The sequence below is a fragment of the Xenopus tropicalis genome, chromosome 3 (genome assembly GCF_000004195.4).
Source record: "Xenopus tropicalis strain Nigerian chromosome 3, UCB_Xtro_10.0, whole genome shotgun sequence".
NCBI classification, from domain to species: Eukaryota; Metazoa; Chordata; class Amphibia; order Anura; family Pipidae; genus Xenopus; species Xenopus tropicalis.
The window spans coordinates 122,294,021-122,311,242 of record NC_030679.2 but is presented as its reverse complement, the minus strand read 5'-3'; the positions used below and the strand labels follow the sequence as shown (position 1 = coordinate 122,311,242).

General features: G+C 43.8%; 1 protein-coding gene across 1 annotated transcript in view; it reads right to left on the bottom strand.

Annotated features, from left to right (window-relative positions):
• Window positions 1-1,066: 1,066 nt before the first annotated feature.
• qrfprl2.2 (pyroglutamylated RFamide peptide receptor-like 2 gene 2[provisional]) overlaps window positions 1,067-17,222 on the bottom strand; it is a 75,755-nt gene continuing 59,599 nt past the window's right edge. The window contains exons 2-6 of the mRNA XM_002935306.5: window positions 13,739-13,897; window positions 3,765-3,826; window positions 3,188-3,423; window positions 2,739-2,836; window positions 1,067-1,666 (exon numbers count right to left, since the gene is read on the bottom strand). Coding sequence (XP_002935352.5) covers window positions 1,269-1,666; window positions 2,739-2,836; window positions 3,188-3,423; window positions 3,765-3,826; window positions 13,739-13,897 — 953 coding nt within the window. The 3' untranslated portion in view covers window positions 1,067-1,268. The remainder of the gene's footprint in view (window positions 1,667-2,738; window positions 2,837-3,187; window positions 3,424-3,764; window positions 3,827-13,738; window positions 13,898-17,222) is intronic.

The following is a 17,222-nucleotide window of genomic DNA, read 5'->3' as shown; positions in this document are numbered from 1 at the left end:
ACGGAAAGAAATGGGCACAGAATGGTAAACATTCTGTATCTAGGATGCTCAGGTGCAAGACCTATTACCCCAGGCTACATGCAGCTGTAGGGTATTAGAATGAGCCCCCTTCCTTTGCTGAGACAAAAAACTATTGATTTTATTGGATATCCCTCAACCTCATATTACAGTCTGAGAATTGTTATATGTGATATCTCTGCAATGTTTTAGTAGCCTTGGGAAGGCCATTTCCCATTTTTACTAGGACTCTGGTGCTCATTCTCTGGGCCCATTTGGGAAAGGTCATCTTCCTTATAAAAACCCCTCTATGGATTTTAATGAGAGACCTTTGCATGTAACATTGCAGTACTTTCTCAATAACTCTAACAGAGTTCCAATCAGGTTAACACTCTGCAGAATCTCTGTACCAGAAATATACTACTTGGAATGTCAGGTACAGCCTTGCAAAACTGGAAAAAATGGTTCCTTAGATGTGAAATGATTGCTCCCCCCTGCAGTTGCTCAGGAAATATGTGCCATAGACAAATGACTTCTCTCTCTTTGCTTAAAACAGCAATATGATATTTCATGTTCATCAAGGAATTCAGTCTGTCACTGGGTACCTGGGGACAGAATGCTCTGCCCTTTAAAGGAACAGTAACACTAAAAAATAAAAATGTTTTAAAATAATTAAAATGTAATGTACTGTTGCCCTGCACTGGTAAAAGTTGTGTGTTTGCTTCAGAAAGACTACTGTAGTTAATAGAAATAGCTGTTGTGTAGCCATGGGGCAGCCATTTAAATTGAAAAAGGGAGAAAAGGCACAGGTTACATAAGAAGATAACAGATAACTGTGTAGAATACAATGGGAATCTATGCTACTTATCTGTTATCTGCTTAGTAACCTGTGCCTTTTCTCCTTTTTTCAATTTAAATGGCTGCCCCCATGGCTACACAGCAGGGTATTTATATAAACTGTAGTAGTGTTTATGAAGCAAACACACAACTTTTACCAGTGCAGGGCAATAGTACATAAAATATTAATTATTTTTATACACTTTCATTTTTTGGTGTTACTGTTCCTTTAATCTAAGAGCTGGTTTCCCAGCATTAATATTCATCTACAAATCAGTTCAGCTTTAGCGGCTTAGCTTCTGATTAAATTGGTTTATGGCTCCTTTTCATTTCTGTTCATTTAGATTTGTCTCAGTAACAATATTCAGTTTTTTTGCATTCTGTATATTGCATTCCATGTGCCATAAGTAGAGATTTACCCAGCAGAAAGCCCTTTATGCAGACTGGCCGTTTGGAAGTAAGTCTTTGTGTGCATTCACTAGAGGGTATGCAACAGACTCAAGTCGGGCAGCTGGAAATTGCTCACATAGTCTGAGCTCTAAGTTCTCTGCGCTAAGGTGGCTTTGGCCACTGCGTCCATCTCTCCGGGCAAAGAACATGGTGGTTCCTCCCTTGGGTCTTTCTGACTGCTGGCTGTCCCTTTTGTCTGCTGGCTCCACTGGTTCCTGGGCTCGGAAGTGGCAGAAGAGGATGGCCACCAAACTCTTCTTAAAGTTTTCATTCATGAAAGTGTAGACCACAGGATTGTTGAAGGAATTAAAAAATCCAACCGCCTGTACGATGGCCACAATCATTTTCACCGTCACATCATCATACTCGTCCTCTAGGTTATCTGCAGGCAGCAAGACATTGTGAGTGTTAATAGCAGGATAAGAACAATTATTGGCTTAAATAGGGATATGACTCTAGTAGACCAACTTTTCCAGTTTGCACTAATTGGACTTTGATCGTTTAAAGGGGAACTTTGTCTTCCGTTCTTTCAAAAAGTATGAATAAATACAATTTTTACAGTATATGCTGAAATCCAGCTGCAAAACAGTTTCTATCTGCATCATTTGAAATCCTGGAAGTGGAGGAGGGACTAAAACATTGTAGTTATAAATTGTAACAACTTCTCCACAGCTTACAGACAGCATGCAGGAACTACATAACCCACAATGCATTGCACTGTGATGGTCCTTTTCAGGGAATTTTTGCATGTTTGTGCTCTCCAAATTTTTTTACATTTGCATGCTGCTCACAGATTAAAAAGATAAGGGACCCCTGATCTATAGAGAGGGGTATTGCTTTGGTCTGACTGGATTTCCTCACATTCATTGTAAGGCTGATTAAATGACTTAGAATAGACTTTACTAGTCTCTAGAGCAGGGGTGGGCAAACTACGGCCCGCGGGCCACATCCGGCCCCTTGGCCTTTTTAATCCGGCCCGCTGACGACACCAAGTCTCATCACGCGAGACTTGGTGTCATTGGCGGGCCGGAATTAAAGAGATGTAACGCTGGCCTGGCCCTGCCCGCCCTAGCCCGGTCCGGCCCGGGGGTAAGTAAATGTGGCCCGTGAGCCAAAAAGTTTGCCCACCCCTGCTCTAGAGATAAATAATTAGATTTATTAGCTCACTGCAACCAATATTTTACAATATAATGCATGAAGCTTTTTTCATGTCAGGGTGAGGCATAATAGGGGGAAATACATAATCAAAGAGGAGTGCAGGAGCTGGGACCCTAGAACATTAGCATTGGCATAACCAGTTACCCTTTCTTAGGATGTGATTAGCTCTAGGGGAAATGGCCACCAGGTTGCTATAAAACAAGAGTCACATGTATTTATTGTGAATATCGCAAGGACACGGCTCCAATTTTAGCTTCAGGGATTATTTATTACCTTAGTCCCTGGGGAGAACTTACTGTATTCAAAAAGGATGTGAACAACATGAAACGGTGCCCAGCAGGCTGTGAAGAAGAGCACAACAATGACCATCATCATCACAGCTCGCTTCTTCTTCCTGCAAAGAATCGGCACAGGCTTAATTGGACTAAAGCAATTTTCTGAGAACCAAACATATCTCCGCTTAACAGGCACAAACCAAACACAAAAGCAAATAACATTTTCCGTGAATTGATTGGGAGGCTTTGATCATGTGGCATTTTAACAAATAAAGAAAGTTTTGCATAAGAAAAATATTTGCTAATTGAGGTGGGTGTAGAGATGAACCCATATGGGACTTTAGAATGCCCACAGGTTGCCCCTAGCATTAGTACACAAGCCCTCCATTTTCATAAAAGGGTAACAGCATTTTAATTAGTGTTTCCTTCACCTTCATTCCTCTTTGATTTCATAATGCAGCTTTAATTACCTGGTGATTTTGGCCATCTCATTACGACTCAATGTGTTTAGTACAGAACAGTCCCCAACACGTTTTTTGATCCACAGCTCATAGCCAATGCGAGTATAGAGCAGCAGCATGGCGGCAAGAGGGACAAGGAAGAGGGCCACCAGGATGAAAATGGCATAAGCCCTGCGCAGCTCAACGTCACTCCATGATTCCAGGCAGCACACGTGGTACAAATTGTACAGCAGGTCGTACTTTACCTGGGAAAGGCACAAGCATTGTATGTATGTTTTATAGACAGATACGGACAGGAATAAGGTCTCACATAGTAAATAGAGGTAGAACGAGACTATGGAGTAGAGTAGGCTCAAGGCATATAATAATGTTGTAGGAAACTAGACATAATTGGGATATTTGTAAGGCTTGAGTAAATGAGTCTACTGGGTGACAGTACTGATGTCAGCATTTCCTTACTAAGGGTGTGTGTAGGTCCCTTGGTATTACAGTAAGAATCCTCCTCCTCATGGTTTGGTGAGAAAAGGTTAACCCTTAATCCTTACAGAAATCTATAAATTATATTGGAAAAAAACAAACTGATTACCTCTAATGTCTGGACATGAAGCATTGGAGATCCTACAACAATGGCCACTGACCAAACGCATCCTAAAAGAGAGAGGGATACGCTAGTTCTGTTACCAGTATAGTGCAATTATTTTCATTATAAGACTTTGGCAGAATGGAGTAAGAAGGCTAAACAGTAGATATGGTTATTATTAAAAATATGGTTTTGCACTTATGCTTTGTACTTGAAGATGTCAGAAAATGAAGTGTTTTAATTAAGTGCGTTTAATTAAGTGCAATTGTTATCAAACGGAGAAGTCGGAGATTGGTCCATAGAGCTTCTTTACCACAATGGAACAATTAGTACAGGTCAAAGGATTGCTACTGCTTAATTATAATAGTGTTTTGGGTAGTTAAATATATTCTCTATATTAGGCGCCCTGCCGTTGAAAGTCTAGGGTGAAGTCGTTTTTACTTTTTCATACGTGACAAATCCGTTTCCTTTTATTGTCGCAGTGGAATTCTGGGGATTTCTCTCGCTGGAGCAGTTCTACTGGCAGATTTATAAAGCACAAAAGGGCCGAATGCCTTGTTAGCAAATCTGAAAATTCAAGGATGCTGAGTGGAACACTCACAGTATAATGCTGATCCAGGGAATTGTCTAACTGCCCTTTTGGAGCCAGGAAAGTGTTTTCAGCTGGCAGTTAGGCAGGATTTCCTTGGATTAAAGGTTGAGCCTAATGTTTTTTTTCTTACAAACTTATCTATAGTTATGTAGTTTATTCCAAATAGGAATGTTTCTTTCAAAAATCTTGCTTATTTTCCCTTTGAAGGAATACTATAATTTTACGTTTTCTATTATAACAATGTAGAGGAAAAGTACAATGTTGTTAAAGCATCACAAGTTCAATAAAGAAAGAATCAGACAACATATCCTTTACAAATACCCACACAGCCTTGGGATGTCGCCAGGGTATTAAACCAACATTGCTTTGATTTCTTTGTACTTCTCCCCTTAAATGAAGATGGAAGGGATATAGAAAGCTGTGGGATGTGTGTGTAACATTGCCAGGACAGAGCGAGCTTCTGTATATAAAACGTTATAAATACTGATTCTAGCTAAAGGGGTTGTTATGTGGTTATAGAATGAACAATTCTTAGCAGCTTTTAAACTGGTCTACATTTTTTTATTTTTTATTGTATTTGAATCATTTACCTTCTTCTTCTAACTCTTCCAAGCTATGAGGGTCACTGACCCAAGAAACCAAAAAACTATTGCTCTCTGGGGCTACAATTCAGGGTCGGACTGGGAGGTGCAGGGCCCACTGGGGCTGCAGCCCCTCACCCCCATGGTGCCCCCGCCACATCCCCCACACCCCCCATGGTGCCCCCGCCACATCCCCCACACCCCCCATGGTGCCCCCGCCACATCCCCCACACCGCCCATGGTGCCCCCACCACATCCCCCACACCCCCCATGGTGCCCCCACCACATCCCCCACACCCCCCACAGGAGGCCACGCCCCCTAACCCCCTATAGGGGCCCCTGCCACCTGCCCGACGTCCTCCCCTGAGCTTGCGTACTTTCAGCATATTAGGGGCGGGACACAGGTGGAGCGCCATCAGCGATCGTGCCTAGGCTGCCGGGTTTTTTTCCCGGTGGCCTGACGGCCCAGTCCGATCCTGCTACTATTTTAGGGTTATTATTACTTTTTATTACTTATCTTTCTGTTCAGGCCCTCTCCTACCTATTCATATTTAAGTTTCTCATTCAAACCCCTGCCTGGTTGCTAGAGTAATTAGGACCCCAGCAACCAAAGCTTCTGAAATTCCAAACTGGAAAGCTGCTCAATAAAAAGGCTAAAGCCACAAATAATTAAAAAAATAAAGACCAATTGCAAATTATTTTACAATATCACTGTCAACATCATACTACTTAATTTAAAGGTGAACAATCCCTTTAAACAAATCTCACTATGAAAAGCTCTTCTAAGCTCTATGGCACATGAGGCAACAAATCATGGCCATTTTATCTGTCATTTATGGAATCCACCTGATTTGGGGCATAAAAATGCTTAAATGTGCATTGTTGGACAACATCAGCTTGTCAGTAGTTATAGAGCTATTGCACCTCTGGGCTCATAAAGTACATTTAGCCACACAGCGTACAGCATTTCTAGCCTTAGAATTTATTGATTATTAATATAAAACGTCTCTGACCCCCATTCACTAGTCTGTTTCTAAGAAGCCAGACCTTTCATTGCTGAATATGTTACTGGGGGCAGTGCAGGATGGGAGAACACTGAAAGGATCTTGATGAAATGACTGGAGAGGTTTTAGTGGCTGACACAAATAGGGAGCACGCACACAAGTCATAACTAACACAAAATGCACATGGTTTCTACCTTAGACATAACCTGTAATCAGTATGAAATCACACAGCGTGTGCAGTCCTATGATTTAGGGGGTGAATTTATCAACTGTTGTAGATGACCTCCTTCCGCCAGCCCCTTATGAACTCAATACTGCTGTACTCAGGCAGCACTGTATTCATACTGGCAATGCAGATTGCAGCATTTATGTAGCACAGGGACCTGCTGTAATTTGTGTGCCATTTGTAGGCAAACTGCAGAAAACATGGCATAGTGTCCATTTTTTTGCTCTTTGGACCCTGCTCTGCATTTGATAAATGACCCCTATTCTGTCATAAGAACAGAATTTGGACAAGTAATTATTGCATGTATGATACATAGGGACCTCTGTTGACAACCCTGCCTCTTACCTTCTCTTCTTAGATTTTGGCCCCTAGTGCCCTTTCTCTGGCAGGTTTTCTGTTTCCCCTATCAATTTTTTTGTTGTTATAACTAGCATGGACACAGGTTACCTGTCCCTGCCTATTGTTCATTCTATCCCTGGCCACACTGGCCCACAGGTATACTCTCCATTCCAGCTGTCCCATATTGTCCATTATTTTGCCTTAAATATTTTTCCCCTTATTTGTCATACATTATTCCATTGGGCCAGCTGTAGAGCACTTGAACAATGAGGCAGCAGGCAAATGATTGAGTGGGTGGGAAAGTGTTCTAATTTGCAACAAGCGGGCAGGTGGGGACATTGGCCCAAAATTGGGACTTGAGTACCAATACAACTTGGCCCAGCTTTACTACTGACATACAGCATGGTATTACAATTGCCTGTTCATTAGCTCTGGATTCTACCTTAGGAGCTCCCCTACTCTGCATGTTATACTGTAGTGAGCACTGCATATTGTTATTAATCTAGATACCTGACACTAGTCTGCCCTCACTTAAAGACATTAGCCACAGCCTGTAATGGTCTTGAAGAATGGGATGCATATACACTCCATACAAGACCTAGCATATAAATAACTAATTACCTTCTGCCACAGCACGTCTGACCGCTAGCACCCAGGTATTAACATAGTTAGACCCTATTCCAGTGATAACAGTAACACATTATGCCTTCAGTAAATGCTGTGGAGACCTTACATCTATTGCCTTGGAAGTCAGATAGTGCACACCAATTCAAGACTAGGAGGCCGATTTATGATTGCTCAAGAATATGGTTTTGGGGGAAAAAACCTTGTTTAGTTGAGGTATTTTTCCCTAAGTGGGCTTTCTTAAAAAGGAAACATTTTGACAAGGTTTTTTTCCCCCCCAAAACCCCTCTTGGGTTCCTTCACTCAAGCGAGGTTTCCTTTATGATTGCTAGAGCCGAAAGAACACTCCCTGGTAGAATACTCAGGCTGTATATTTGCTTGTAACTATATCACATGTGCTAGGAAGTGTATCTCTGTACACCATCTATGGTTATTTAATTCACCTTTAGGTCCGTCATTTGGTCATCAACTCTCTTTGATAATTACAAGGTTACACAGCCAGTAACAGCCATTGTGCCATAGTTCCAAGAAAATCTAGGATAACTAACAAGATTTAAATCCCAAACTGCTTTAATGCATATATGCTCTATAACAGGGGTCCCCAACCTTTTTTACTCGTGAGCCACAGTAAAATGTAAAAAGACTTGGAGAGCAACACAAGCATCCTAAACTTTCATGGAGGTGCCAAATAAGGGCTGTGATTGGCTATTAGGCAGCCTCTATGCACACTATCAGCTTACAGGGGCTTTATTTGGTAGGAAATCTTGTTTTAATTCAGCCAAAACTTGCCCCCAAGTCAGGGGGCACTGGGAGCAACATCCAAGGGGGTGGGGAGCAACATTTTGCTCACGAGCCACTGATTGGGGATCACTGCTCTATAACAGGGGTGGGCAAACTACGGCCCGCGGGCCACATCCGGCCCCTTGGCCTTTTTAATCCGGCTCGCTGCCGCCGCCGCCGCCAAGTCTCATCACGCGAGACTTGGTGTCATTGGCGGGCCAGAATTAAAGAGACGAAGGGGGCGTAACGCTGGCCTGGCCCTGCCCGCCCTGGCCCGGTCCGGCCCGGGGGTAAGTAAATGTGGCCCGTGAGCCAAAAAGTTTGCCCACCCCTGCTCTATAAGAACAAATTCTCTCCAAATCTAACCATAACTGGCCAGCCCTGGGAAACCTGGTCGGCTTGGCCTGCTCACTGCCAACACCTCCTCCCCCCGGCCCCGTGCGCACCGGTGCATGCACGCACACAGGGCGGAGGGGGGGGGTTACAGGGACCGCTGCATAGTCGGTGGAAAGGGTATGAAACTGATGGCGGTAGGTGACAGAAGAGTTACCTGCCTGGTGCCCCCCGCCATTGCGCCCTAGGCAGGTGCCTCTTCTGCCTACCCCTAGTTCCGTCCCTGAGGCCCACTCAAGGCATTGCACTGTGCCCCCCAAGCGGTGACCTTAATTGTACTGTGTGTAGTACTACTATGTACCTCTTTTGTACTGCGTGTAGTACTACTATGTACCTTTTTTGTACTGCGTGTAGTACTACTATGTACCTCTTTTGTACTGCGTGTAGTACTACTATGTACCTCTTTTGTACTGCGTGTAGTACTACTATGTACCTCTTTTGTACTGCGTGTAGTATTACTATGTACCTCTTTTGTACTACGTGTAGTACTACTATGTACCTCTTTTGTACTGCGTGTAGTACTACTATGTACCTCTTTTGTACTGCGTGTAGTACTACTATGTACCTCTTTTGTACTGCGTGTAGTACTACTATGTATCTCTTTTGTACTGTGTGTAGTACTACTATGTACCTCTTTTGTACTGCGTGTAGTACTACTATGTACCTCTTTTGTACTGTGTGTAGTACTACTATGTACCTCTTTGTACTGTGTGTAGTACTACTATGTACCTCTTTTGTACTGTGTGTAGTACTACTATGTACCTCTTTGTACTGTGTGTAGTACTACTATGTACCTCTTTTGTACTACATGTATTACTACTACTGTATGTACCTCTTTTGTACTTCATGTAGTATTACTATGTACCTCTACTGTAGGATCTGTGAAGAGCTGGTGTGGTACAAAATCCTCTATTGGCATAATTAATTAGTATCTAGTGCTGTTAATTTGTTAGATTACTGAGCATAGTTGCGACTACTTTATATTGTTAGAAAACTGAGATGAAACTCTTTCATTTGGCATGTTGGCATGGCAGCCCTGTCTGTAACTACACAGCACACTATTGCTATTGGGTACAGTTTGGCGCACATACAGTAGCTCTTGGTTCTAAAATAAGCCCCCTGCGATTTAAACCTAAGGAGAAAGTGCAGCGTTTAGTGAAAGTGGGCCAGACTCTTTTTCCCCTCCCATTATCTGTGCATATGTAACAAATGGGGCTCAATTACATTTGCTAAACCTCTTAGCCCCGCAGAGTTTGTGCAGGAGGCAGCAGTAACTGTGTTATCTCCTTGCAGGGTTCACTGCCTATCATCCCGTAATCCACTGAAACTCACTTACACTAACTGAATTTGCTGAATAATTACACTTACACGGCACAACATTTTAACTTCCAATTTAAGTGCGTTGGAATTCTTACTGGGATGCTGTTCTGCTTCTTCATTCCTTCTTATGCTTTGTTTGGAACGCTTTACCCTTTAAGTGCCCTTCCATATAGACTCAGCAGCACCCACATAAGGAGACACTGGTCCTGGTACCAAGAACTATATGTTTCGGCTCTTTGATCTGTGCCGCTACGTTTGTTTAGGTGGCAAAGTGTTGCGCAGATCAGAGCCAACCACTGACAGTGTAACCGCTAATACAAACCCGTTGCTATATTTTATTCTAATTCATCTGCTCAGAAGCATCTCAGACTGAGAGTGGGTGTCGTATTGTATTCCAGCTTCAGCTTTTATTATGTTATAAAATGCCCTATTCCTATTCAAGGTTTCAAGTGGGGGCCACTGACCCTGGCAGCCATACAATTATTGCTCTATGAGACAACAATGACAAAAATTGCTATTGTTACCTTTTATCCCTTATATTTCTATTTAGGCCCTCCTCTATTCATGTTCCTGTCTCTCTCTCTCTGTCTAAACCACTGCCTGCTTGTAAATTGAACACCAGCAACCAGATTGCTCATAAAATTTGCTGCTGAACAAAAAAACTATATAATTCAAAAACCATGAATAATAAAAAAATGAAGAAGAGTTGTCTCTACTCTCTACATTATACTAAAAGTTAATTTACTGGTGAACAAACCCTGTAAGGAATGCATTAACTAAACTGGAGCACTCTTAGCTAGAGAGCTTGCAGAAGTGGTAGTGTTATTAGAGTTGCCATCTTTTCTCTCACTGAAGTACAGCAGGGCTGGGGTGACATTGGGGACAGGGTGGTGACGTAGAGTGGGAGTGTGGGTGACATCAGGGGGGGGATATTACATCATTGATGTCATATTAGAAAACTGGGCTGTCCATGTCCAGGTCAAACCCCAATAGGTGAAGAAGTTACAATAGTATATAAGGGGATCATATAATAACCTTTCTAATGTTTTATTTACCAGTAGGTCCTTCCAACAGACACGAGGGCACCCACTCCGTTTAGAAGAAGGGAGTTTCCTTTAAATATTTGGAAAGGATTTTTTACTGTGAAAGCTGTGAAGTTGTGGAATTCCCTCCCTGAATCCATCATACTGGCTGATACACTATATAACTTTAAGAAGGAGTTGGGTGGCTTTTTAACAAATGAGGGAATACAGGGTTATGGGAGATAGCTCTTAGTACAAGTGAGGGAATACAGGGGTATGGGGGATAGCTCTCAGTACAAGTGAGGGAATACAGGGGTATGGGGGATAGCTCTCAGTACAAGTGAGGGAATACAGGGTTATGGGAGATAGCTCTCAGTACAAGTGAGGGAATACAGGGGTAGGGGAGATAGCTCTCAGTACAAGTGAGGGAATACAGGGGTAGGGGAGATAGCTCTCAGTACAAGTGAGGGAATACAGGGGTAGGGGAGATAGCTCTCAGTACAAGTGAGGGAATACAGGGTTATGGGAGATAGCTCTCAGTACAAGTGAGGAAATACAGGGGTATGGGAGATAGCTCTCAGTACAAGTGAGGGAATACAGGGGTAGGGGAGATAGCTCTCAGTACAAGTGAGGGAATACAGGGGTAGGGGAGATAGCTCTCAGTACAAGTGAGGGAATACAGGGGTATGGGAGATAGCTCTCAGTACAAGTGAGGGAATACAGGGGTAGGGGAGATAGCTCTCAGTACAAGTGAGGGAATACAGGGGTATGGGAGATAGCTCTCAGTACAAGTGAGGGAATACAGGGTTATGGGAGATAGCTCTTAGTACAAGTGAGGGAATACAGGGGTATGGGAGATAGCTCTCAGTACAAGTGAGGGAATACAGGGGTATGGGAGATAGCTCTCAGTACAAGTGAGGGAATACAGGGGTATGGGAGATAGCTCTTAGTACAAGTGAGGGAATACAGGGGTAGGGAGATAGCTCTCAGTACAAGTGAGGGAATACAGGGGTAGGGGAGATAGCTCTCAGTACAAGTGAGGGAATACAGGGGTAGGGGAGATAGCTCTCAGTACAAGTGAGGGAATACAGGGGTAGGGGGGATAGCTCTCAGTACAAGTGAGGAATACAGGGGTAGGGGAGATAGCTCTCAGTACAAGTGAGGGAATACAGGGGTATGGGAGATAGCTCTCAGTACAAGTGAGGGAATACAGGGGTATGGGAGATAGCTCTCAGTACAAGTGAGGGAATACAGGGGTAGGGGAGATAGCTCTCAGTACAAGTGAGGGAATACAGGGGTATGGGAGATAGCTCTCAGTACAAGTGAGGGAATACAGGGGATGGGGAGATAGCTCTCAGTACAAGTGAGGGAATACAGGGGTATGGGAGATAGCTCTCAGTACAAGTGAGGGAATACAGGGGTATGGGAGATAGCTCTCAGTACAAGTGAGGGAATACAGGGGTATGGGAGATAGCTCTCAGTACAAGTGAGGGAATACAGGGGTATGGGAGATAGCTCTCAGTACAAGTGAGGGAATACAGGGGTATGGGAGATAGCTCTTAGTACTAGTTGATCCAGGTACTGGTTCGGTTGCCATCTTGGAGTCAGGAAGGAATTTTTTCCCCTCTGCGGCAAATTAGAGAGGTTTCAGATGGGGTTTTTGCCTTCCTCTGGATCAACTAGTAGTTAGGCAGGTTATATATAGGCATTATGGTTGAACGTAATGGACGTATGTCTTTTTTCAACCTAACTTACTATGTTACTATGTTACTATGTAGTAGGGCCTTAAATATAAAACACTATATTATTTGTAGGTTTCTACATTATCTGCATGTTTACATGCAACAGCAACAAAAATTCATTGAAACAATTATCCAAGTCAGAAAACATAATTACAGAAAAATTTGGAACATGTTTGGGTGGACTTTACCAACAACATGCACTATTCTTTTATTTATATCAATCTTTACTAGACACAGATAGGAGAATATTAAGTGTTTCAGGTTACAGTGGTCACAGCAAACATTTGCATCATTAAGGCCAGTTCTTTCAGGGGGTTCCATGGAATCCTCAGCAGAGGGGATCTAGACCCAGAATTCCAGAGAATGAATAGGAAATCTATGTATAATGCAAAACACCTGAAGGAACATTCATTATTTATAGGCACTTTTCCTTACAAGCCCTGTACATTTTCACTTCCCTACAGTGGTTATGATTTGTTGCTGGATAACATACACAACACGGACACCCTGGCCAACAGAGAAGTCAGCTCTCATGGATTTCTAACAATGTGTAATGAGCTGTTTCTCCAATTCTAATTGGAATGTCTGTGTATGATATACATGGGGTTATGACTTTATTATGCACTTGGATCTTTAATGTCAGAATATGTCATATTATAGAAGGAGAAGAGAGTTAAAAGTAAACTTGCCAACAGTGTTTTCACATTACAGAATTGATGTTTTGACTGTGGTCTATGGGAGATCTGCCAAACAAACAGCGGGGACTGTTATAGCAATAAATATGCACCTAAACAGTAGGGGGGCAGTTCATAACCAGTTATCCTGAATAGGTTACATACCATGTTTTTTTGCATTTGTATTCTAGATTTGAAAGGCATATGGCAAGTCCTCCCCATATGACATTAAGGTGAGTTCAGTAGGTAGTGTAAATGTATCACCAGGACTTGGCTGTTAGCAAATAACAGGGGAGCCATAATCCCCCTTGCAAATACTGACTCTGTAGGAACCTGCTGGATATTTTTAAACAACATTAATTCCATTTAAATGTAAGTGCCAACCTCAACATGATTAAATTGCCTTGACCTATTCAAATGACTAGAAATACTCCTGGTTTAAATGATAACTTACTGGGAATTTATTGGTTTGTGGATCAATAGGATCAAGAGATTGTTTGACCCTAAGCACAGACTGAAGTGAGATGTGTGTTTCATTCCGTAAAAACTAACACCTTCAAACCAGAATTTAATAGTAAATAAAGTATAAGGTTAGAAACTACAAGGTTAAGGTCTCATATTTGCATTGAAACTTTCAATTTTCACAGACTCAGTGCAGGAATGCTTAGAATAAGCGGCCTTACCTAGCATCTTGTAGGCCCTGATGTTGGTGTATTGCCTCTTCATTTTTAGCGGATGTACGATGCCTTGGTACCGCTCAACTGCGATGCAGGTCATAGTTAGAGTGCTGGCCACCACTGCAGTGGTCTGAATGAAAGGGACCATTTTACAAACAAACCGACCTGTAAGAAAAATAAAAGTCATTTTTGACTTGTTGGGAATTGCTGGAGAAATATCTGCCTGCAATGAAGCACAGTTTTCCATGCTCAGAGAGATTAATTAGGGTAAAATTAGGAACAAAAGGAATTCTTGTTGGATACACCAATGGTTTTCCTTAGACCTAGGGCTGTATTTCTGAATCACTGTGCTTTATTAGAGAGTCAGCCCTGTATAAAAGCAGGAATCTACATGATTATGAAGTGATTTTCCTCATATCCCAGAACCTTTCCCATTATCAGATGCTAGGTTAGCAGTTATAGGCCCCCTATAATATATACAGGTAAGGTATCTATTATCTGGAATGCTTGGGACCTAGAAAAAGGATCTTTCTTTTTTTGGATCACCATTCTGTAAGGTTACTCACCAGCGCCGAGTCCCGGGTCCTAGCGTACGGCGGGAGCGCACGAGCCGCCTTGCGTCCCGGCGCGCAACGGCGCCGTGTTTGACGCACTCACGCAAGCGGCGTGCGCGGCGTGCGCGCCGCGCGCGCGATTTGACGCCCGCGCCATTACGCGCGCGCGACTAACGCAACGTGCGCGCGATTTGACGCCCGCGTCGTTACGCACGCGCGCCGGCGTCATGACGCCGCGTCACGTCGCGGGACACCTTAAATAGCCCTTGCAACAGCCCATCAGTGCTCGGTTATCATTTCGGTGTGCCTAGCGTTTGTTACTTCTGAACTTTTCTGCGAATTTGACCCTACGCCTGTTACCTCGTCTTGAACCTCTGCTGCCTGCCCTTGACCCGGATCCGTTTGACTACCCTTCTGTTTACTCCTCTGGTACTTCGCTGTTCGGCCTTCCAGCCTCTCTCCACTGCTGTGCTTCCTGTCCCATCTCCAGGTTAAGCCTCCAGCCTAGTGCGAGGTGCTTGTGGGTGACATTACCCGTCGGACCAGCTTGGCTTGACAGTATAACCGAGCCATGGATCAAGAGGAAGATGCATCTCCTCTTACGGCCCTCACGCAACAGATTGCAGCCCTCGCTCATGCTGTGAGAGAACTCCGAGCGGACTACAATGAAGTACAGGAACAGCTACAGGCTATCCAGTATCCTGCCCCGCCTCCTGCTCCCATGGCCTCACCTCCACCTTTGGTGGGTGCCACAGCCAGTTTACCGGCTCCTGAGCCCAAGATCCCACTCCCTGACAAGTTTTCTGGAGATCGCAGCACCTTTAGAACCTTTGTGAATGCCTGCAAACTTTTGTTTATGCTCCAACCACAGACCTACTCTACTGAACAAGTTAAGGTGGGAGTGGTCATGTCTCTCTTACGGGGACAACCGCAGTCGTGGGCTTTCCGGTTGATGGAGCAACAAAATGCATGCCTCCTCACAGTGGACGCGTTCTTTCAAGCCATGGCGGTGCTGTATGATGATCCTCATCGTGTAGCTACAGCCGAAGCTGCCTTGAGAAACCTTCGACAGGGTACCCGTCCTGTAGAGGACTTCACTATGAACTTTCGAAAATTTGCGGCAGATACAGACTGGAACCAAGCGGCTCTCAAACATCAATTCCGCCTTGGTCTTTCCGCTACTCTTAAGGACGAACTGGCAAGGGTAGGAGTGCCTGACTCCTTGGAGGAGCTCATCCAGTTATCCATTCAAATTGATCAACGCCTTAGAGAGAGAAGGCTGGAGAAAGCTAGCTCATTCCCCGCTTCCTGGGTATTGCCTAAAGCTTCCCCTCCGATTCGGGTTGATCCTGAAGTCACCACTTCCCCTGAGCCGGAACCCATGCAGTTGGGCTCACTTCGACCTTCACTGTCCTCCGAGGAACGTATTCGGCGTAGGAGACTCAACCTGTGCCTTTACTGTGGACTATCTGGTCACCTACTCAGCACGTGCCCAACTCGTCCCTCTCCTCCTCGTAAGGTCCCTTCACTAAGTACCACCGTACCCAAGCTTCATTTTTCCCCACTGCTCACTTTTTCTCTCTCTCTACAGTGGGAAGACAAGGTCCTGGTGCTTCCGGCCATCCTGGACTCCGGAGCTAGCGGTTGTTTTTTGGACTCTAAAGTTGCGGACTGTCACAAGATTCCCCTACTGACCAAGTCACTTCCTCTCCTTACCAGAGTTGCTGATGGTTCACCAATTAGTTCTGGTCCCATTCTAAAAGAGTCCATTCCCCTACGTGTGTGTATGAATAAAATCCACTCTGAAATGCTAAGTTTTGATGTGGTGGCTTCTCCTCTGTCGCCTATTATTATCGGCCTACCCTGGCTACGCAAACACAACCCTATAGTGGAATGGGAAAGAGGCAAGATTACATTTTCGTCTCATTTTTGCCGTACCAATTGCCTTTCGTCTCCCCCTTCTGCTTGTCAGAAATTGTGCTGTGTAGCTTTTGAAAAACCGTTTGAAAGATTTCCTGGTTTACCCTCTGAGTATTACGACTTCCTCGACGTATTTGATAAGAAAGGAGCCGATTCATTGCCTCCACATCGGAAGTACGATTGCCCTATTGACCTTCTTCCGGGATCACAAATACCTTTCGGGCGCATCTACCCACTAGCGGAACCTGAACTAAAGGTGCTACGTGACTATCTGGAAGAGAACCTAACCAAAGGCTTCATTCGTACTTCAACTTCCCCAGCCGGAGCAGGGATTTTCTTTGTGGAAAAGAAGGATCACACTCTAAGACCTTGCATTGATTACCGCAATCTGAATAACATAACTGTTAAGAACCGGTATCCTTTGCCCTTAATCCCAGAACTTTTTCAACGACTTAGAGAGGCAACAATCTTCTCAAAGCTCGACCTTAGGGGGGCCTACAATTTGGTCAGAATAAGGGAGGGGGATGAATGGAAGACTGCGTTTCGTACCAGATATGGACATTTCGAATACCTGGTCATGCCTTTCGGCCTATGTAACGCACCTGCAACTTTTCAACATTTTGTCAATGATGTCTTCAGAGATTATTTGGACATTTTCGTTATTATTTACTTAGACGACATCCTAATTTTTTCCAAATCCCTGGCTGAACACCGACTCCATATGAAGAAAATATTTTCTCGACTCCGTTCACACCAACTATTCGTCAAATTTGAAAAATGTGAGTTCGATAAAACCTCTATTGAATTTTTAGGCTTTATCATCTCTGCCAATGGAGTCCAAATGGACCAAAGTAAGGTCTCAGCCATCCTGAACTGGCCAGTCCCTGCCTCCAGAAAAGATGTCCAACGTTTCATCGGTTTTGCAAATTTCTACAGGAAATTTATTAAGGGATTTTCACAGATCATTCTTCCCCTCACTCAGCTAACCAGTTTAAATTCCAAGTTCGTTTGGACTT